Source organism: Gopherus evgoodei, chromosome 6 (assembly GCF_007399415.2).
Source record: "Gopherus evgoodei ecotype Sinaloan lineage chromosome 6, rGopEvg1_v1.p, whole genome shotgun sequence".
In the NCBI taxonomy this organism is placed as follows: domain Eukaryota; kingdom Metazoa; phylum Chordata; order Testudines; family Testudinidae; genus Gopherus; species Gopherus evgoodei.
Window position 1 is genome coordinate 91,105,581 of NC_044327.1, and position 23,659 is coordinate 91,129,239.

At 39.1% G+C, this 23,659-nt stretch overlaps 1 protein-coding gene across 3 annotated transcripts in view; it reads right to left on the reverse strand.

The window, feature by feature from the left end:
• Positions 1-1,120: 1,120 nt before the first annotated feature.
• Positions 1,121-23,659, reverse strand: part of LHFPL2 (LHFPL tetraspan subfamily member 2) — a 235,518-nt gene continuing 212,979 nt past the window's right edge. For all 3 annotated transcript variants that reach the window (XM_030566213.1, XM_030566214.1, XM_030566215.1), the window contains one exon: positions 1,121-9,679. In XM_030566213.1, the coding sequence (XP_030422073.1) occupies positions 9,423-9,679 (257 nt within the window). In that variant the 3' untranslated portion in view covers positions 1,121-9,422. The remainder of the gene's footprint in view (positions 9,680-23,659) is intronic.

The following is a 23,659-nucleotide window of genomic DNA, read 5'->3' on the forward strand; positions in this document are numbered from 1 at the left end:
AGGAAAACTTCAGCAGTGCTTGCACCACTTTGTACTTGTGCTATAAATTGAAAATTTAAAAACAAAACCAAATCTCTCTCTCTCAAAAAAAAAAAAAAAAAAGTTGTGTCAGTACTAAATGAAACTGTGAGTATTAAACCTTACCTAGGATTTTACTGGAAGTAAAATGAAACTGCTGAAAACAATATTGGTTTTGCTGCTGTTTGTTTTTCTGTTTTCTGAAATGACACTTCTGTATGAATATTTTGTTCTGCTGTTTCTGTTCAAGTGTTATGGAATAACATTGCTGTCTACTGCTGTTTCATATAATTAATATGCAGAGTATGTTACTGGATTCAATATCTTATATTAAGGGTTTGTAAACAGCTAACTTGACAGTTGATATAGACCATTGTACTGTAATAGTGTTTTGCAAATGCACAGTACAGTGATTCTTTTGTTCTGATATGTAGCCAGTATTTTCTCTAGGCAGTTGTCCAATCAGAAGTGAGTTGTTCAAGACAGTTGCACACCTGACAGTAGTGAAATTATATATCACCAATTTTCCCTGTTTTCCTCCTCATTACTTTGTATTCAGACGTTTTGGCAGCAGATTAACTTCTTTAAAGGGACGCATTCAACTCTAAAAAGTTTGGGTATATTATACAACAGGTAATAATTAAAATGGCTAAAAAACCCACACTTTTGTGTATAGTCAGTTATGATATAGTTGCACTTCCTTGCTCATGATTAGAATGATTACATAACTCTCATGCATTGCTCCTGAGGAGGTTTACTAGAAAAAAATGGCAGCGGGAAGTATGGTGACCAGATGTCCTGATTTTGGGGTGTTTTTCTTATACAAGTTCCTATTACCCCCCACCATGTCCAGATTTTTCACACTTGCTATCTGGTCATTCTAGCAGGAAGGCATGTACACAGAGAATAGGGGAGGAGAAAGAAAGGTGGGGCTGAGCACACTGGGTGCTCACTAAGTCCCTTAGAAATAAATAGCAGAGAGACAGAAAAACATGTATTTGAAACCATGGAAAGTTTTTGTATCAGAGGGGTAACCATGTTAGACTGTATCCACAAAAACGAGGCGGTGGCAGCTTAAAGACTAACAGATTTATTTGGGCATAAGCTTTTGTGGTTAAAAAACCCACTTCTTCAGATGCATGGTTTGCATGGTTTGACTTTTAAAAAATTGTAAGGGATATTTTGTCAGGAAACATGGAGTTTCAGAAATAAATACAGATTGACAAGTTTCCCTTTAAAGCTCTTTCCTTCTTGGGAAAGAATTTTATGCTATATTCACTGTAGTCTTTTCCTAGAAAAGCACCACCAACCCTTTTCTCTCTCACACACACACACTCTGTCTGTCAGTAAAGAGGCATCAGCTGTAACGTTTTTTCTGGAGAGATGCAGAGACAACTGAATTTTTAACTACACATTATCTGTGTGTAGGTTAGATTTGCAAATGGTGCAATATTTGCCTTAATTTTCAAACAAAAAATAAAAATATTGTTAGTACATCTGTCAGCTCAGTGATTGCTGTGGTTGAGCATTATGGTGGTGAAATAAAACATGGTTTCAGTTATTAGGTTTGTTTTCCTATTGTTAGATCTAATTCTCCCTAGGATTTTGCTCATCTTTGTGGTAGTTAAAGGGCGATTTTAAAAAAGTTAAGTTATGCCTTTATTCTGTTTTCATTATTATTAAATGCTGTTGAGGAAGAATATGGTCAAAATAGTTCCATAGTACTATTTGTTTATTGCTGGCAACCACATGGACGTGTATTGTTATTAGGAAATGTTTAAATGTCTGTTTAAAAAAAAGAGTAGTCAATTCTCAAAACATTTATTGGGGTGAGGAGGTGTCTGATTTATGGGAGCCTAATACGTGTTTTACTCTTCAGTGTACCAGTCCTAGCTGGCTTAAGGTGAATGCAGTTTGACTCTAAATAAACGAGCCTGAACAGAAAACATTCCACTCACAAATCAAACACAGGGCAGAATGGAACAGATATAATGGAGATATGTCTCTTTTAATGTTTCCCTTCAACAAGTAAAAAAGAAAATTAAATTTCAATAATAAATAAAACATGTATTAGCTTTTGTGAGGGTTTCTGTCTGAGACACTTCTGACCCTGCACATAGGTGAACGTCTTTGCTCTGGGAAAAAATGAGATGAATTTACAAAAGAAAAAGTGCACATCTTTTACTTCAATAGTGGGATAATAGCTTAGGTATGTATTGGCACTGAAATGGAAATCACGAGACATTTCTGAGAAATATTTGAAGTCTATGGAAGCATAGCTCTGCAAGCATTCAATTTTGTTCCAGAACAAAACTGTTCCCATGCCAATTCTTAATAGACGCACAGGCAGTTACTAGTTAAAACTTTTTCATATTTTCTTACTTTTGTGTTAGTCATTTAGTATGTCCTCTCTCATAATACCCCTGTCCTCAGGTAATGACAGGTTATGGTAAAGTGTTCATTGTACTTTAACCATGTTACTGGATGTTGTAATACCAGCTATTAAAGCAAAAGCAAGGAATTCATGTACATGACAGTGGCAAGAGCAGTCTCTGTATGTTTGTGCTGGCTTCTGCCTATGGGCTCTTTATGCATAATATTGCTGTTTTCTGTTAGTTAAGGAAATATTCACATCCTGAATACGGAAATAAGATGCAAATTTTTGATATTGAAGTTGGATATTGTGCTGGAGTGACTGACCATCGAGGCCACAGCTAGAAGAGTTGGAATACAGCTTCTGTACTGTCTTGTGCACTCAATCTATTGGTATTTGTCCCTGGGCTGCAGAAAGCGCGTCTCTGGCGTAGAGGGTTTTACTGCCAGAGATAGGTGGATAGAGATGTATCAGTTATGGTGATCAGCTGGTTCAGAACACTTTATGCATTTGCGAATTTGCCACTGTTCCTCACAAAAACAACTGTTGCTCTTGGAATCCTCAGCTAAGCTGAGTCTGGCAATTTGAAACTGTTAATTTTTAGCCTTGCAGCAGAAGCTGCTAAGAAGGTACATAAATAAAATTGACAGCAGACTAGTGAAATGAGTATGAATTACCTATGCATTGGCATTCTTGTCAGACACACTTTATCTGCGGTTGTTCTTCTTGGCCCATGCCTTGGGTACTGGCAGTGCAATTGGGAACATTTGTTGAAGGGCTCTTGTCTCCATGGCATGTCTTTTTGATGTTTCTCAGGGAAAAATGAGACGGGGTATGTATGATTCTTTGCTCAAAATGGAAGGAAGGAGGTGTTACATCTTTTCATTTTAATTACATGTTCTGGAATTGGCTGGGTTGACCTGGCTTTTTCTCTTCTCTGCTACCTTTCCCAGCCAGGCTAACTGAATTTACATCTCATTGCTGGCTCTGAGTATTCCTAAAGGTGGCTAATGGCCATGCATTTATAGCATGGATTTGGTCACACTTCTGTTAGGTGAAGTTCACTCTGGGACCACTGTTCTGAAGGCACATGTATTCAACATGCAGTATGAAAGGTGGTTGTTTTTTTTTAACTTAATTACTTTGCCATGTAAATACCAACATCTTCAAAACCCTTCTCCCCCTGTCACTTCTCAGGCAGGCTTTTAATATTTTTAAAAAGCAAGGGGTTTGCAATGCCATCTCAGGTGCAGATAGATGAACAGGCAGAACATCATGAGCCTATTTAAAGGTATATAATAAAGTTCAGCTTGTCCAATAGGTGGAATGAGACCGACACCAATGTGTGTTACGGTAGCACCAGTCTATGGCTTCACAGGCAAGAGAGTTAATTTTGCACTCAAATATATAATGAAATCTTATCTTAGTACCAACCCTTTGAGGGAGTTTAGGGCTCTGAACTGCAACTTTCCACCTCCACTAAGCTTAGGTTAAAATTATATACCACCTCTTTTGAAAAAGATATTTTTATTTACATACATCAAGCCATTGTACAGTTTTAGTACGGTCAGCAGATGAAATACTTTGGGGACATGGGGTGTTTTGTTTCTCAAATTAACATAAAAAGGAAGCAGACATAGCTATGGTTATCAATATCCTTTAACATCTTTACAGTGATAATGTAATATCTAATAGGGGATTCTGCTGAGTTGGGAGCTACCTTGCTATCAGTTCTAGATTCATCAGGTTCTAAGGAGCTAAACCTCAGGCTTGAGAGCCCTGTGTTGTTGCAGAATTAGAAATATTTTACTTGACAAGCCAGAACTGGCTGAAAAGGTAAATAAATGGACCCAACTGGTTTAAAATAAGTGATAGTACAAGGTAGTGCAATTAAAAACCTTTACACTAAGTGTTTAGAGTCAGAAAACTGTTAACAAGTGGCCATTGTGTTCAGCAGCACTACATTAGGGATGATTAAGCCTGAATTCTGTTGCCAGTTCTAATGATTTTGCTACTTACCCTCCTTTTATAAAGTGGGTTGAAGTTTATTGATGAGAAAAAAATAAGTGCTTTAGTATCATAATATGTAAAAGGCATTACACACACAATTGGTCAGAGTTTCACATGCCTTAAAACCTATTTTTGTTACTTTTTCTACCACTCAACAGAAACCATACTGGTTTTACCTTGCAGATACATTAGGTGTTAGAGCTATATTTAATTAAAGTTACTTTTAATGCAACTTGTATAAAAGATTGTTACAATTTAAGATCAGCTCTTTAGTGATCAATATGTAAGTGGTAATACAGTCTCACAATCACTGCAAAATCTCTCTCCTAATGTAAATATAAATCCCTTAATATATGCACCTTGGTCAACCACATTCAAACTAAGATAGTCCAGATCTGTGTTAATAAGAATTTAGTTTACAAATTCCACTATAAGTCAGCTTTAGATAATAAAAACAGACGTTACTGGGTACCTAGTCAGTGCTGAAAAACATTACACAAAGCACTGGTCAAGCAACAGCAGTAGCACAAACAAATGATGGATAGGTGATTGGCCCAAGCCAACATTCCTGTTCAGCGTTTTGCATCATATACAGTTAAAGCCCCACGTTACTGCCCAGTTGGTTGGTGGGGCACTGCCTTCACCACAGAGCCAATGATAACTCTAGCTGTAGCAGGCTTCCCCCACTATTAGCTTCAAAGAAAATTTGACTTCTGCATTTAAAACTGGGTAAACTCTGACACTGAATATTATTACAAAATTTAAATGATTTATTTGAAATCCCCCAGACCGAGAGGTGCTTAAATGTTTGTTAGGCAAAAAGATGGTACTAGAACCAGACTGTAGCTAATAGCTTAGTAGCAATGTTGATGCAGTGCCTACTGGTCTATAGAGCACATTGAGAGACATTATCAAGCACTGCTGAGCTTTTCAACTCCTAGTTGTTAGATTATGGTGCAGGTGTGCAGCTTCACTGTTGGAATTAAAGCTATAAATAAATCAGGCCTGGATTACCCAGAGTTGAGTATCTCAAATGAATCGAGAAAAGAGCTTTTAGATAAATCTTTAAACTACAATCAGTGTTGTTCTATTTCCTCCACAGATTCGATAGCATTACTCCAAGGTAGCAATAAATTTGTCCAAAATCAAAATTCCAGCCAGGCTTCACGCGGCAGCCCCTTTTTAAAGCACATCATATTTTAAAAAAACAACCTTGTTATTGCACATCTCACACAAATTTGTGTATATCTATTTAAATATGCTATACTCCAAAAAGAACTATGGCACTTTACAGAATATATGTTTACAAAGGTGATCAAACCACAGCTGTTTAAAGAACATTTCTAGCTTTAAAAAAATTTACAAAGTTAGTATGTTACAATTTTGAGTGAGCGAGATCGTTTTTTTTTAAATGCAACATGAAACATTCCTTGCATCTAAGCAAAGCACTACATGTACATTAAGAAGCAGTTAAGCTATATGGCCCATCATGAAACTAATTAAACATGCCAGAAGCTGACAAAAGACAAATGATTTTCACAGAAAGTCTCGAAGGCCACTGTTCTGATGGAACTGAAATTCAGGAACAGTAGCCATCAAACTTAATGAGTGGGTCACATTTTAAAACTCATTAAGAAAATCTGTATGTAATAATAAAGCCATCTGATCACTTGTTAGAAGAACAGAACCCTGAGCAAGCAAAGAGTCTTGGTTTGTTTCTTTCTACCATGTCTTCCATCTATGCCAGTCACTGAGCATGAACTGTTGAGTTGATTAGATCAGTTTGATGTTGTATTAGTACAATAATAGAAGCTGGTCCACTTCCCTTACAAATTCAGAAAAACACATGCAAAACAAATATCTCTTATGCACAGTACTATAAAACCCAACATTAATATTTTCAACACTGTAAAGACCTAACATAGTTATGTCCTAATAATACACTGTTCAGTTTTTTTTTTTAAAGTCACACAATACCTGGAGCATGCATGGTCCAAATCAGTTCAGTTAAGCATTGCACTACACCTCTGAAAACAGTAATCTGTCATTGATTAATATAGTACTTGGATTTTTAACATATTTGTGACACTATATTGAGAGTGTCATGATTTGGTGGCAGTGATTTTTTTTTAATTGGCACACGCTCTTCCCAAAGAAAAACAAATTACATTAGAAAATATATATATCTTCACCCCAATTCCATGCGTTGTTCACAGCCCTTAAGACCCCCCCTTCTAGTTAAAGTTCTATATCACAATTGTTCTAGTGCCCCAGCCTGTATTGCATTGTTCCAATGCAGGGGGAAGGGGCCCTCTAAAGTAGTAGCAGCTGTAGAACAAGCCATAACTTTGCATCTGTATTCAATGAGGGGGAGGGTTCTTACAGGTTTTTTTTATAGAATTCAGCCACATACAAATAATATGGTTGAAAATTTGGAGTGTGTGCTTTGTAAGGTATACTTTGTATGTACAAGGAAACATTTCAAAGGTGCACAGTTTCAAATAAGACACATTATGATGCTGTGGCTACAATTTTGCCCTAACTCACCAATTTTTGCAAGTGGTTATAATTTGTTTAAAAAGAAAACTTGCTCTGTGCAGACACTTGACATAAATGGTTCCAGCCCATAGTTTTCTTTTCAATATTTAACATAAAATAAAGCTGAGTTACCCGTTTTAAAATCTTGTAAAAGAGTGCAATGGGATTGGGGGGGGGGAAACACGGGGTTCTCAAGTGTGAATTCTGGGTTAACAAGAGGAAAGGCTACGTTCTCACAATGCAGTGGTGAAAAAGAAAATTATAAATATTACCAAGGGGCAGTTTTGCCCTGTGGCTAGCATAACACCCTCCACATCATACTGCCCTGACATTGGGAATGTGCACAGAACAGAGGTGGCAGCAGCACGGCTGTGTAGGGGGCTTGGATTTGTATTTACAGAGAAACAGGGACACTGACACTTCACAAATGGCACTCCAGGGGCCGCTACTCCAGCACATTGATTCTGGAGCACTACTACAACCTATCAATTTAATAGGTCCAAAGTAACAGGTCTGGTTTATCAGGAACAGACCAGAACAAAATTATTCCACTTTAAAAAGAAAATTAATTGATTTAACTGATTAGAGATACATTGTCTTTTTAAAACTTTAGAGTTGAAGCCTGGACCCTCACTAGAATCTCTCACACAGATTGATAATTTCTGAAGAAGTGGTCCTGGGAAGGAGACTTCACAGGAGCAGATAAAGAATTCAAAAAGCATAGGGACCACATGTGCTCCAAAGAAACCTTTTACATTTACTGGTCTAACATTAGTAAGACTGTGCATAGTTAATGCAAGCTGCATTTCCCTCAGCTCTAGGTCAGGAGAGATGCAGCAAAAATAAGAACACAAAACCTTCACACATTTCAATACTAATTTGCTGTTCTCTACAATAAATAACTCATGTAATCCAGAGGCTTATCATATTCTCTGTCTGCAGAAGTTATTTGATTTTTAACAAATGGATAAACTTGCGGACACCTCTGGTGGTTCTGTGTAGCTTTTTAACAATAGGCTCAGCCTTCAGTGCCTGCTAGTATTTCACCACCACCATGAAATAAACAGTTTTAAAATTAAAATTTCCAATCAACTGTCAAGTGAATAGTTATCTATTAAACCCTCAATTGTGCTCATGCATCCCCAAGGCAGTACAGTATTTTTTCTTCTAATATCCTTTTATCTGCTCTCAAGGATAATTCCAGTAACTGGAGAAACAACCCAAGTAATATGACTGAACTGAACGCGTTTTGGAAAGGAATGTCACTCGTGGCAAGTCATATTTCTGCTTCTGCTGATGTGCTGGAAATGGGTCCATACCAAATGTGGTTAAAAAGAGTGGGAAAAGGTTTTCCCACAAACATTTAGAATTTGGCATTGCCTCCTGTAGGGTGAACATCTATTACAGACTAAACTGGCTCTGAGACACAAGACACTGGCCTGTGGACTGAGAATGAGGTTTCTTTTGGCAACCAGAGAAATATTGTAACTGTAAACCCAACATAGAGTTCATATTTTTACTGAAGAGTGAGGCACTGTCAAGTCAACACTTGTTGGCATTCACAAAATAACCCTGTCAATTTTGCTGCAGAGAGAATATAGTGTTTTTCCTAAATATTGAGGCTTCCTGGGATTTCTAGCAAAGACACCATTTTTGTATCCAAGGGTTCAGTGTTTCACACATTTAGATACTAAGGCATTACTTCTACTGTTTTTATTTTATATAGGTAAACTCCAGCGTAACAACAGTTCCCCTGGCTCTGCTATGAAACAAAAATAATTTAACTTCAAATCCAGCTGCTAAAATATAATGTAGCTACCACTTGTTACTGATATTTCATGCCAGAACAAACTAAATAATATGAGCCCCCGCCTCAATTTCTTTACAGTTTATACCACTTTTAGAAAGGTCTTAATGTCAACCCTGTTCTTTGTCATGCATTTAATTATCAAAAACAAAAAAACAACCAAGTTGTGCTTTAAGTAATTTTAAAACTCATCAACAAGCACCACAATATTGACTATAGTACCAAACCAGATGGCAGTAACATGTTCACAAGTGATTGAAGCCCTTGAAAACAAAACCTAATTAAATAGGCTAGTCCTGTACATAGTAGAAATGTGCTGGCTTTTATTATTTTAATGCAGATCCTTCAAAGTGACCAAAGTGGAGAATGCAATCTGATCAAATCAGAAATTGTCAGGCATCTTACGTTTGTTCACTACATACACTCCCCCACCTCGCTCTCAAGTTGTATATTCTGCTGAGTCCTGACAATGTAGTCGCACCAAAAATTCCCACATATGTACACTCTTTTTGCTTGAGATCCTCCTTTCTCTGGTCCTCATCGCCCAGCAAGTGATAGAATGTTGCTTCAGTAGTTCAAGGCTAGACTGCATAAGGCTAAATCACAGGATATGGATCCTTTTATCAAATCATTTAAAAGCAAAATAGATACCGATTGATCTTTTTTCCATTCTATTTAAAGGAGGCAGATAAGGTTTTTCCCCTCTTCAATTTCTTCTTGCACTTTGTCACTAGATGTGGCAATTTCTGCTTGCGCTGAGAAGACGGCACAGATGAATGTCAGACCAGTGCCACCGATAGCTGTGTAGAAGGCCCAGCCCAATGAGCAGTCTCCTAGTTTATAAGCAGAAGCATAATGTCCACAATAGCTTATTGCCTTCTGGCAGCCCCAGCCTGCAGGGTACAGCATCAAGCCTAAGATAAGGAAAAGGCCTTTAAAAGAAAAAGAAAAGATAAAATTTAACAACTGCTACATGTTAGACCAAATATAACATTTTGCAATTATTGTAATGTATAATGTTCGGTCATACCTGCTCCCCTACAAATAATAGAAATGAGAGAGGAAAAACTCTGTTGGCCCATCTCGTCTATCTCCTGCTAATAAGAATTGTTCCCTATGGTACATTGCGTAGTGCTTTGTCTAAATTTCTAGTCCTTCCACCACTTTGCTTGAGAGAGGCTATTTCACAGTCTAATAGTACTCTCTGTCAGTTTTTCTCCTCTTATTCAGTCTTCATTTTTTAACATTTCAAACACGTTACCCCTAATTACACACCTATTTTAAAACCCTAAAGTACTTGTCTTTGTTTACACCCTTCAAATACTTGTGAACAGTTATTGTATTCTGCTCAAGAGTCCTTACTTAACCAAGCCACATTTAATCTTTCTACATAAAACAATTTCTCTAGTACTTAAACATTTTTGTTGTTTTTCTCCAAATTCTCCCAGATTGATTCTTGAACTTAATAAGTGTGGCCATTCTCAATCCAACCAATTGTCCATCTGTCCTAGTATCCTGTCTCTGACAGTGGCTAGTGCTAGATGCTTCAGAGGGAATGAACAGAACAGAGCAATTTCAAGTGATCCATCCTCTTGTCCAGTCTCAGTTCCTGGCAGTTTGAGGTTTAAGGACACTCGGAACATGGGGTTGCTTACATGCCCAGTTTAGTTAATAGCCTTTGATAGACCTAACCTCCAAGAGCTTATCTAATTCTTTTTGAACCCAGTTACATTTTTTGGCCTTCACAACATTCCCTGGCAATGAATTCCACGGGTTACCAGTGTGGTGTTGTTTCTTAGATTGGTTTTAAACCTTCTGAGTAATAATTTCGCCTAGTACTTGTGGTATGTGATGGCCTAAACAATGCATCGTTAGTCACTTTCTCCACACCATTCATGATTTTATAGACTTCTATCATGTCCACCCTTAGTCATCCGTTAATCTCTCCTGGTATGGAAGCTGTGCTATACCCCCAAATCATTTTTGTTGCCCTTATCTGTACCTTTTCCAATTCTAATATCTTCTTTTGAAATAGGGCAACCAGAACTGCACACACTATCCAAGATTGCATTACCAGATTTTCTGTTTTATTATCCCTCTTTCTTAATTGTTTCTAACATCGTTAGCTTTTTTGACTGCTGCTGCACATTGAGTGGATGTTTTCAGAGAACTATGACTCCAAGATCTAACTTTTCATACGTATTGTTGGGATTTTGTTTTCCAATGTGCATTACTTTGCACGTATCAACACTGAATTTCATCTGCCTCTTTGTCACCCAGTTTTGTGAGATCTCTGTAATTCTTTGCAGTTAGCGTAAGACTTAACTATCCTGAGTAACTTTGTATCATCTACAAATGTTGCCACTGTTCACCCCTTTTTTTCAGGTCATGTATGAAAATGTTTCTCTCACTTCATTGTGAAAACTGGCATTTATTCCTACTCTGTTTCTTATCTTTTTTACTAATTACTGATCTATGAGCGGACCTTCCCTCTTACTGCATGACTGCTTAGTTTTGCTTTGGTGAGGGATCTTGTAAAAAGCTTTCTGAACATCCAAATAGACTATATCCACTGGATCAATGGTTGTTGACTCCCTCAAAGTAGTTTAATAGATTGGTGAGGAATGATTGATTTCCCTTTACAAAAGCATGTTGGCTCCTCCCCAACAATTTGTGTTCATCTATGTGTCTGATAATTTTGTTTCTGCCAATTTTCCTAGTACTGAAATTTGGCTTACCAGCTTGTAATTACCAGGTAACCTCTGGGACCGTCTTTTTTTTTTTTTTTTTTTTTAATTTAAATCAGTGTTACATTACCTACTCTCCTGGTACAGAGTCTGATTTCATTAAGCGATAGGTTACATGTCCGTTAGTAGTTCTGCAGTTTCATGTTTGAGTTCCTTCTGAACTCTTGGGTGAATACCGTCTGGTCAAAAAATACTGTTTTAATTTATCGGTTTGTTCCAAAACCTTCTCTACGGACACCTCTATCTGGAATAGTTCCTCAGATTTGTCACCTAATAAGAGAGGCTCAGGTGTGTGGATCTCCCCCATATTCAAGAAGGATGCAAAGAATTCATTTAGTTTCTCCAACACAGTCTTGTCTTCCTGGAGTGTTCCTTTAGCACCTCAGTCATCCAGTGGCCCCCACTGACTGGCAGACTTCCTGCTTCTGATGTCCTTAAAGAAAGTAGGTTTTGTGTCCTTAGCTAGTTGCTCTTCAAATTCTTTCTTGGCCTGCCTTATATTTCCTATACCTAACTAACTTGCCAGAGTTTATGCTCCTTTCTATTTTCCTCAGAAGGATTTGACTTCCGATTTTTTGCCTTTAACTTCCTCTTGTAGGCTGCTGTTTAGCCATGGTGGCACTGTTGTGGTTCTCTTACTATTGTTTGTTTGTTTTGTTGTTTTTTTTTAATTTGGAGTATACATTGAGTTTCAGCCTCTATTATGGTGGTTTCAGTGTTCTATTATGGTGGTTTGAAGGCATTTCACTCGTGTGACTGTTCCTTTTAATTTCCATTTAACTAGCTTCCTCATTTTTGTATAGTTCCACTTTTTGACGTTAAATACTGTTGTGGTAGGTTTCTTTTTGCATTCTTTCCCCTATGAGAGTGTTAAATTTAATTACATTATGGTTGCTATTACTGAGTGGCTCAGCTATATGCACCTTTTGGACCAGATCCTGTGCTTCACTTAGGACTAAATCAGAAATTGCCTCTCCCCTGGTGGGTTCCAGGACTAACTGCTCCAAGAAGCAGTCATTTATCTAGTAATGTCTAGAACTTTTACTCTGCATCCCATCCTGAGGTGACATGTACCCATATATGTTGGAACTGGGAGTGCTACTGCTATACCCCCCGACTTGAAGTGGTTTCCATCATATACAGGGTTTACAGTTTGGTTCAGTGGCTCTCAGTACCCCTGTGTGTACCCAATGTGGAGATAGTTGAACCACCCCCGTTATTACTGTTTTTTCTGCCTTTGTAGTCTCTTTAATCTCCCTAAGCATTTCACCATCACCATGCTGGTCAAGTGGTTGGTAGTAAATTGCTATTGCTATCCTCTTATTGTTCAAGCATGAAATTTCTGTCCATAGAAATTCTGTGGTACAGCTTGATTCATTTAAGATTTTTACTTTATTTGACTCCATGCTTTCTTTCACATATAGTGAAAGTGTGACACACTTTCTCATTCCTATATATTTTGTATGATGGTATTACTGTGTCCTATTAATAACCCTCATTCCACAAAGTTTCTGTGATGCGTATTATATCAATATCCTCCTTTAATGCAAGTTACTCTAAATAGTAAGATGGGTAGACTAGCCTTCCAGCATTTGTGTACAAGCATGTGTACATTGTGTCAATATTAAGTTACTGGCCTTCCTATGTTATATTTAAATAGGAATCTTACATTTGACTGCTCCTGCCTGTACTTTACTTTACCAATTTCTCTCCTATCTACTACACTAGAATATAGAGGTTCCTCTTTAATAAACTGATGCCTAAGTGATGTTTCTGCCTGAATTTTGTGCTCTGCCATACCGATCAGCTTTCCCTCAGCCTGTAGTTTAAAAAGAATGTAAAGGATTTTTTTTTTATGTTACATGGTAACAGTCGGGTTCCATTTTGGTTTAGAGGGAGCCCATGCTTCTTATATAAGCTCCTTCTTTCCCAAAAGGTTCCCCAGTTCCTAGTAAACCTAAAACCCTTCTTCCTATGCCATTATCTGATCCACACATTGAGATCCTCCCTGCCCCCGCCCCCCAGTTCTGTATCTTCCTGGTAGTGAGTATAGAACTGGAACCATTTCAGAGACTGTTACCATGCAGATCCTGGACTTTATTCTTAGCTCGCAGCCTAAATTTGGCTTCCATCACCTCTCTCCTACCTTTCCCTATGTCATTGGTACCTTCACGTACCACAATCACCAGCTTCTCCCCAGCACTGCACATAAGTCTGTTTAGATGTTTTGTGAGACCTGCAAACTTTGCACCTGGCAGGCAATTTACCATGTGGTTCTCCTGGTCATCACAAACCCAACTATTTATATTTCTAATAATTGACTCTCCCATTACTAGTATCTGGCTCTTCCTAGTAACTAGGGTTCCCTCCTCAGGAAAGGTTCCTCAATGCAAGAGGATACCAAGACATCAGTTGTAGAAAGGTCCCAGCTATGGGATTGTTGCCTTCTGCTCCAGCTTGATGCTCTCCTTCCCTGAGACTTTCATCCTCCTTAGCAGCACAGAGGCTATCAGAGTGGGGGTGGGACTGCTCTCTACTGTGTCCATGAAAGTCTTCTCTATGTAGGAGGAGCTGTCTCAGTTAGCGTCTCCAGTTCATCCACTCTGGTCTCAATAGCCTATACTGTGTCTGAGGACTGTGAGCAGCTTGCATTGCATGCATGCATGCATGCATGCATACATATCACACACTGCATTCAGTGCAATGAATTGGATAGTGCACACTCTGCTGCTGGACTTCTGCCTGCATTATTTTTACTCTTGAAGGATGTGATGGTTTTTGTTCTTTTGGGGAGTGGGTGGGTTATTGGCCTAAGTTTAGAGTATGTTTGTTTGTTAGGTGAAACTGCCTCTCATACTTCCTCTATTTGCTAGCTCCTCTGGTCATTTAAGATTTTTAAATCCCTGCTCTCTCTGAATTAGCCTGCCCCCTTTTGAAGGGATCCAAAAGGGGCTAGAGATCAAAAGATAGAAGGCTAGAGCCTGGTTAGTCAGAATTTAGCATAGCCTAGCTGGCCACTGGGCTCAGCACACAGTCCCCAAAACATACCACACTATAATCTTCAAGCAAGCACATAAATGCTGGGGGGTTGTTTTGTTAACAGCTTGGGTGAAATGGGCAAATCTATTATAGCCAGCGCACACTAGATGATCAGCCGGAAGTTTGGTATTTATATTATAATGTAGGGGCTTTTAGAGCTTGTCATATCTTGGCACTAATTGACATAGGTCAGGATGGCTGATAGCTATTTCTGTCAAACGATTAAAAAAATTAATTATGTTTAATCGCACTGTTAAACAATAGCACGCTATTTAAATATTTTTGAATGTTTTCAACATTTTCAAATATATTGATTTCAGTTACAACAGAATAAAGTGTACAGTGTTCACTTTATATATGTTTGATTACAAATATTTGCATTGTAAAAACAAGATAGTATTTTTTAATTCACCCAATACAAGTACTGTAGTGCAGTCTTTCTATCATGAAAGTTGAATTTACAAATGTAGAATTATGTACAAAAATGGCATTCAAAAAAATAACAGGGTAAAACTGTAACGTACAGGTCCACTCAGTTCTAGTTCTTGTTCAGCCAATCGCTCAGACAAACAAGTTTGTTGACATTTGCAGGAGATAATGCTGCCTGCTTCTTGTTCACATCACCTGAAAGTGAGAACGGATGCTTCTGATGGCACTGTAGCAGCCAGTGTAGCAAGATATTTACAGTGCAGCTCTGCTAAAGATTCATATGTCCCTTCCATTCCAAAGGACATGCTGATGACAGGTCTGCTCGATAACAATCCAAAGCACTTCAGACTGACGCATGTTATTTTCATAATCTGAGTCAGATGCCACCAGCAGAAGGTTGATTTTCTTTTCTGGTGGTTCAGGTTGTAGTTTCTGCATCAGAGTGTTGCTCTTTTAAGACTTCCGAAAGTTTGGTCCACACTTCATCCCTCTGATTTTGGAAGGCACTTCACATTGTTAAACCTTGGGTTGAGTGCTGTAGCTATCTTTAGAAACCTCACATTGATACCTTCTTTGTGTTTTGTCAGAGCTGCAGTGAAAGTTTTCTTAAAATGAACAACATGTTCTGAGTCATCATCTGAGACTGCTATAACAGGAAATATATGGCAGAATGTGGGTAAAACAGAGCTAGAGACATACAATTCTCCCTTAAGGAGTTAAGTTACAAATGTAATTAGCACTTGTTTTTTTTTAAATGAGCATCAGCATAGAAGCATGTCCTCTGGAATGGTGGCCGAAGCATGAAGGGGCATACGAATGTTTAGCATATCTGGCATGTAAATACCTTGCAATACCAGCTACAAAAGTCCCATGTGAACGCCTGTTCTCACTTTCTGGATATTGTAAATAAGTGGACAACATTATCACCTGTAAATGTAAACAAATATGTTTGTCTTAGTGATTACTTGAACAAGAAATAGGAGTGAGTGGACTTGTAAGCTCTAAAGTTTGGCACTTTGTTTTTGAGTGCTGTTATGTAACAAAAATAATGCTACATTTGTAAGTTGCATTTTCACAATAAAGAGATTGCACTACAGTACTTGTATGAGGTGAACTGAAAAATACTATTTCTTTTGTTTATCATTTTTACAGTGCAAATATTTGTAATCAAAATATAAATATAAGCAGGTTACACTCTGTATTGTGTTTGTAATTGAAATCAATATATTTGAAAATGTAGAAAAACATCCAGAATATTTAATAAATTTCTATTGGTATTCTATTGTTTAACAGTGCGATTAAAACTGCCATTAATCACTATTTTTTGAGTTAATTGCATGAGTTAACTGTGATTAATCGACAGCCCTACTATGAGTTTATTTTCTTTCAAATTACTTCTTGAATTTTGCTTGGCATGGCACTATGAACATGCAGGATGTTTTTGTTCAATTATGTGTAGCTTCTTAATATATTTGCTACACATATCAATAAGATTTTAAAGATTATCTGATTTTTTTCTAGTATCAGAGGGGTAGCCGTGTTAGTCTGGATCTGTAAAAGCACCAAAGAGTCCTGTGGCACCTTATAGACTAACAGACGTTTTGGAGCATGAGCTTTCGTGGGTGAATACCCACTTCCTCAGATGCATGATTTTTTTCTGTGTATCTAGCACAATTCTTTTTGGGAAAGGCAAGTTGTAAACAGTGCTATCACTGTCTAAAAGTGAATCCAGAGAAAATTTAGATTTCCACCTGCCTCCAGCATTAATTCATTCATATATTTCTTCCACCCCTGAACGTTCCACTAAGTTATAAATCACAGCCAGTCTTTGTTTAATCTTCAGTGCAAGAACAGATGTAAGGTCTAGTCCCTGTCTCATTCAATTAAATTAATATTTTATATGCTCTAGTACATTAGAGTTTCTTAATTATTGTTGAAAGAAATTCAGCCAGCTGTGAAAATTTTCCCTGAGTGAAAATAAACTACAGTTCCCAGGTTTTTAAACCATTGAATACATGACTATAAAATGTCTATAAATGTCAGTTGTATTGCAAAAGAAAGTCCTTCACAAAGCATTTCTTAAATAATGATGGGACAGCTATTGCATGAATGAACTGTAACCTCCATTATTCCTCAGCATAGTGAAATCTGTGAATGATGGCCATTCTTAGTGAAGAGATTTCTTCCCCATTGTATACGCAATAAGAAACAATGACAAATTTTATGTAGTGCTTCCTGTCTGGTGCTTATGGTACATTGTGTATAAAGTATTGCTTAATCTTAGGCAGATCAGGATAAGCTGTGCTTTCATCGTGCTAAGCCCACCAACCATTTCAGACTAAACACCAACAATTCCCTTCCTTCAGTCATCTGCACTTTCCTGTTCCATGTGTAACCAAATGACTAAACAAACAGTATTTCTTCTTCTTGTACAACTAATGTGTCACAGTTGCTATGTCTTTCTTTTAGTGGTCAACAGCAAAAGGTTCACTAATCATGATTTTCTTCAAAAAATCCTTAAATTTTAAATAGTGTCTAAGCAGCCAACACCATGTGAGTTTCTAAAACTGCATCAAGAAAATACTTTGTGCCCTAGCAACAGCTTTTAACTACAAATTTGATGTCTAGACCATTCTATACCAATATTTAAATTTACATCTATCTTCACCTACAGGAAAAAGAGCCCCTGAAAATGATAAAATTGTTTCTTGGCATACATTTCTCCAATCTGAAGAATTCCTACCCAAAGCTCGTGCTGCTAAAGCTGTTGTACTGTTCTTGTGTATACGCTGCCTGGATTTTATGGAAAGCCAAATATCAATTTGGTCTGGTCCTCTTAGGTTTTAGCCTTAATGTGTCTGCCACTTTCAACATCTTGATTAAAATCAGGTTTAATACACAATGCTACAATACTTTGCTTTAGTTGATCTCAAATAAACGGCCTAATCCTGAAAGGGGCCGAGCACTCAACTCCCATAGCACTAAGATAAAGTTGACTATAACATACAATTAACTGAACTGGGGCTGTCTTGGAAAAAGTTAGAAAGGTCCAGAACATAAACTGTGAAGGGTCAGTTTTCTCTGCTTGCTAAAAACAGGTAAACTGTCCTGTCCCAGATTGGTAATACCATACTAGAGAAAATAAAAATTCTTAAGGCATTTTCCCCTGCCAAATCACCTTCCATTCAATTTCAGTAAACATGCAACATATTATACTAGACATTGCCTCAAGAGTTCCACCACTTCCTTATTATTAAACATATCAGTGTTTTCCATCATTAACAACTTTAATATTTAACACCTGTTTCCCAATTGTAGGAAAACTTAGTAAATGTTTGTTTATTTTAAACGTAAAGCTAAGACAAAACAGAGCTCTTCAATGTCACTCAGAGGCACTTCACACTATATACTGCAGCATAAAAAGCTATGGGCCAGCCAAATGGCCTAATAGTTGAACAGTATGGATCAAAGATCCATCTCTGATCTCTCCCAGGTAAGAAGGCTGTAGGGGTAAGCAGGTTCAGGTGGTAGAGAGTCAGAAGAGTCTCTCATGTTGATTCCTTTTGGTTGTCTGAAGGAGGAGTGGTTAACGATTCTACAGACCTACTCCCTTGACTGCTCCTGCTGGTTAAGAATCCAAGAAAATTGTGACAAAAATACAAAAGGAACAAACATAAGAAACATAGTTGAACCAGGAAGAGCCAATAACCCACTTATTCCTTACTAGACGGGGTGGCTTACTAGTCTAGCATCAGGTTTGAATATTTGGTGTCTCTAGAAATAAAATCATGGCAGGGTCAACAGAGCACTTTGTCCTTCCATGTTAAGTTGAATGGCATGCAATTCAATGCACAGATAAACTTTCACACTAGAAGTCCTGATCCATGTAGTGTACCTTATCACTGTAATCAAGTATTACAAAACCAGATGAGGGAGCATGCACAAAAGCAGCCTTAGCATTATAAAAATATGTGTATGGCCATGCTGACAAAAGCAAAAATACATATTAACCTCTCCCCCTCCTCCCAGAAATGAACATAGGGTCAGTGCAGGATCAGTTCAGATGCTCATCCAACCCTTCTGATGCCAAAACCAAACCCTACAACCAACAGGCCCTGGCTCCTCTCTACCTGAGTTCTGCTAGAAGAAATGGGGATGACCAAAGCCTACTACCCTGCAGCATCTGCAAAGGCAAGTGGCAGGCCCACTTCCTCCCCTCTAGTGTCCATAGGGGGTCGCTTAACCCTCTACTCTACCCATCAGCCAAGATCATGTTTTCCCCCTCCTCAACATGTTTCCTTCATCCCTCATAAAAGTCCACATTCCACTAGGGGTGGGAGAAGGAGGATTGCTGATGGCTCTAAAGCAACTGATTTTGTTCTCTTGCATGGTTGGCTGTTCACTGTGCTGTCTGCTCAGCTTGCTTCCTGCATTTTCTCCTTCCTGCTCAATGACCAAGGGAACCAGGGTGCATCTGGAGAAGCCAGGCACTCAAAGCACAGTGCCTTCACTGGCTGCCAGGGAGAGAAGCACTCAGCTGCTCACCCCATATAGATACAGCCAGGACAGCAGCTTCTAACAACCGAGAGTGGAAAAAGCAGTTGCCTGTTAATTACGTTAAGCCTGACAATGTCCATGCCTGGTATGCCCTGTCTGCTAGTTAATTTAAATATGCTTCTACATTTGGGGGAGGAGAAAAATGGCCTTTTCTTTGGTTATATCCTATTGCCACTCTTGCAGCTCCCACACAACTGCATTTGCTATGCTCCCTCTGATCTGCATTCTGAGGGATAAGCCCTGGGACACACACTGTGCTCCTGCACTGTGGGCAGCAAGGATGTGGGGAAGGGGGGTTCAATGGAGGGCGACAGGAGAAACAACATGGGGGGTGTTAGTATTGTTCTATACTGGATGGCTGAGAGGTAGGAGCCTTCTTATCACAGCATTGCCAGAGGTTTGTGTTCGTTCCCCTCATCTGACACAATGTACTGCTACTTGTGCAGCAGAGCATACTACTGGCCTCTGTATAAAATTCAGTGGTTTCCAGGGTTAAATTTGTGGTCTTTGTCTGAGATACAGATCACTAGATCAACAGAGGCAATCACATGTGAACAAAAAGCAATTGCAGACTAGTCTGTAGCTAGATTGTCAACCAGAAAAATTACTCAGAAAATGGTAAATTCTGATTAATTTCCCACACTAGCCTTTACGCTGCAGCATAAGTGCCCTGATGTTTCCTCATAAGATCCCTGTTTGATGGTGAAGGTTCTTTTTCATGCTATAGCTGAACACCCATTTACTGCAATTAGTTTGAAAACAACCATTAAAATATTACCCAATGGCATGATGCTGAGAAGGGATAAAGCTCAATGGGAGCTGTGGGTGCCTAGCAGCTCTCATATCAGGCCTTATGACCCCACTAGTCTTGCATTCAGCAGAGTCAATTATTTTCTATTTTCTTTACTTTCCTGCAGCACTGCCCAGCCCACATGACTATTGCCTGTTGCCATCTCTTCTTCATTATTTATACTATGGTAGCACCTAGGAGCCCTAGTCACAGACCAGAACCCCACTGTGCTAGGTTCTGTACAATACAAAACAAAAAGAAGGTCCCTGCCTCAAGAGCTTATAATCTAAGTGTAAGACAACAGAAAAACAGATGGATACAGTTAGGGAAGTACAAGGAAACAACGAGACAGTGTTGGTCAACATGACAGGCAGTGGTATCAGCATGCCAATTTCTTTTATAGTCATGATGCAAAAGAAGAATTTTAAGGAGGGAACTGCAGGAGGATAATGAGATAGACGTGTGGAGATTTATGAGGAGCTCCTCCCAAATGTGAGGGGCAGCATGGAAGAAAGCACAAAGGTGTCTGAAAACTTAACAAGTGGGCATGAAGGCTGCTATCATGGGCTGATCAGAGGCAGGAGTTGACATATTGATAGTGAGATGGTAGGTAAAGTGGGGACAGGCTGTGATGGCCCTTGAAATCGAACATAAATAGCTTATATAAGTAGCCACTGGAGGAATGCAAAGAGAAGGATGAGATTGTCAAAGTGATGAGTTAGGAAAATGATGTTTGCAGCAGAATTCTGAATGGATATGAATAGGGAAAGATTGCATTCATCGTGGCCAGAGAAAAGGACATTGCAGTGACTGAGATGGGTACTTTGTTAAGAGTTTTAGCTGTGTGAATGCATAGGAAAAGCTGTATATAAGATATTACGCAGAAAGAATTGGCAAGATTTAGGTATAGTATGAATGTGAGGACCTAGAAAGAGGTCTGAGTCAAAGATCATGCCCAGAAAATTGTAGGAAGGGAAGGGAAGGCAAGCTCAGGGGAGAGGGAAGGTCACATAATATTTTGTGAGTTTTCTCTTGGAAGAAATTGGGGACATCCTGTGTGGAGAAAGAAATGAAGATAGGAGCATGGCCGAGACTGAGAAGAGAGTCACAGATCGTGAAAAGGTGGCTGAGATTGAAGACATGCGATTTAATAAAGTTGGAGATGTAGAGTGGGTTAGCTCAGCAGATGGCAAAACTGGAGGAGGAAAGAATAAATTTGTACTGGAGGAAATCAGTCTGGTCAGAGGATCTCCACCAAAGATACTCCACAATGTGACAGCAGATGCAGCCAGAGCTCCAAGCCTACTAAGCCTGGCTTAGGTCACAAGTCAGTACCTGTGCCAAAACCTATCTGCTGCTGCCATGACTCTTCCACCCAAGAGCACTGCCAGCCAGAAAATGTAGCTATTTCTATGTAAAGTCATAAATAAAACCCTTCTTTCCTCCCCAAGCTTAGCATATCCCCCTGAGAATGCTCTCCAGTTCTATACATCTAACGAGCCTAGCACCATAGTACCTAGGCACAGGATTTCAATCCATGACTCCTGGTTTTTAGCAGCTTGAGGTACATAATAGGGAGTATCAGTAAAAGCAGCATTAGCTTTCAGACTGGAAGAGCCCTTTTATCTAAACTCCCTAACAGCAGCCCTGTTTTAAAAAACTATATGAGTGAAACTTTTTTAGTGAAGTATTTAAACTGAATTTTAAAGCAGATTTTTAAAAAGATGTTCTAACAGTGAATCTAGCATACATTTACATCCAGAGAGAATAGCAACAAAAGAGGGCGTCCTAGCACAGGATCTTAAGTTTGTTCTCTAAATCTGCCCTCTCTGGATAGACTTAACTGGTCTAACCCTGAAATTTTGGAATTTGGCTTCAATTAAATTTTAAGTCTGCATTATACAGATTTATGAGCAAACTCAATAAATAAGATTAAAGCATTTAAATATTTGTTAGTCATAGAAGAACAAAGCTCATTATTTTAGTTGCATAATTTTATGGCAGCATAATCAAATCAAGCAACAGTGATCTCCACTCCTTCACACCAAGACTGACCTGGCTACAAGATTGAGTAAATATTAATGATGATTTAAAAAAAAAAATCAGCTACTTGCCCTTATCCTAGTGTATTTGTATAGCCCCCAGTCTCCAAGATACAGAGCACAGCATGTAATTCTGGAATGTAAAAACTTACTCCCATTCTGAAGCTGAGGCCTGGTCTACACTATGCGTTTAAATCGATTTTAGCAGCGTTAAACCGATTTAATGGCTCACCCGTCCACACTACGAGGCCCTATATATCGATATAAAGGGCTCTTTAAATCGGTTTCTGCACTCCTCCCCAACAAGAGTAGCGCTAAAATCGGTATTACCATATCGGATTAGGGTTAGTGTGGCCGCAAATCGATGGTATTGGCCTCCAGGCGGTATCCCACAGTGCACCACTGTGACCGCTCTGGACAGCAATCTGAACTCGGATGCAGTGGCCAGGTAAACAGGAAAAGCCCCGCGAACTTTTGAATTACATTTCCTGTTTGCCCAGCGTGGAGCTCTGATCAGCACAGGTGGCAATGCAGTCCCAAATCCAAAAAGAGCTCCAGCATGGACCGTACGGGAGATACTGGATCTGATTGCTGTATGAGGAGACAGATCTGTTCTATCAGAGCTCCGTTACAGAAGATGAAATGCCAAAGCGTTTGAAAAAAATCTCCAAGCTACACAGTGCTGCGTGACAAGGGTAACGGAAAGCCAAAGAATCAAATGGACGCTCATGGAGGGAGGGAGGGGGTACTGAGGACTCCAGCTATCCCACAGTCCCCAGCAGTCTCTGAAAAATATTTACAGTCTTGGCTGAGCTCCCAATGCCAGTAGGTTCAAACACATTGTCCGGCGTGGTTCAGGGGATAGCGCGACAATTTACTCCCTCCCCCCCCCCCATGAAAGAAAAGGGAAAGAAATCGTTTCTTGACTTCTTTCAATGTCACCCTATGTCTATTGAATGCTACTGGTAGACGCGATGCTGCGGCAGTGAAGAGCAGTATCCGCTCCTCTCCCCTCCCCGGTGGCAGATGGTGCAGTAGGACTGCTAGCCGTCCTTGTCATCAGCCCTTAAGTGCTCCTGGCTGGCCTCAGGTGAGGATGGCCGGGGGCGCCTGGGTAAAAATAGGAATGATTCCCGGTCATTCCCAGTAGATGGTACAGAACGGCTGGTAACCATCCTCATCATAGCAACTGGAGGCTGAGCTCCATCAGCCCCCTCCCTTTCATGTTTAAAGAAAAGATTCTGTACTGCCTGGACTATCATAGCAGTGGGATGCTGGGCTCCTCTCCCCCGCACCGCTTAATGTCCT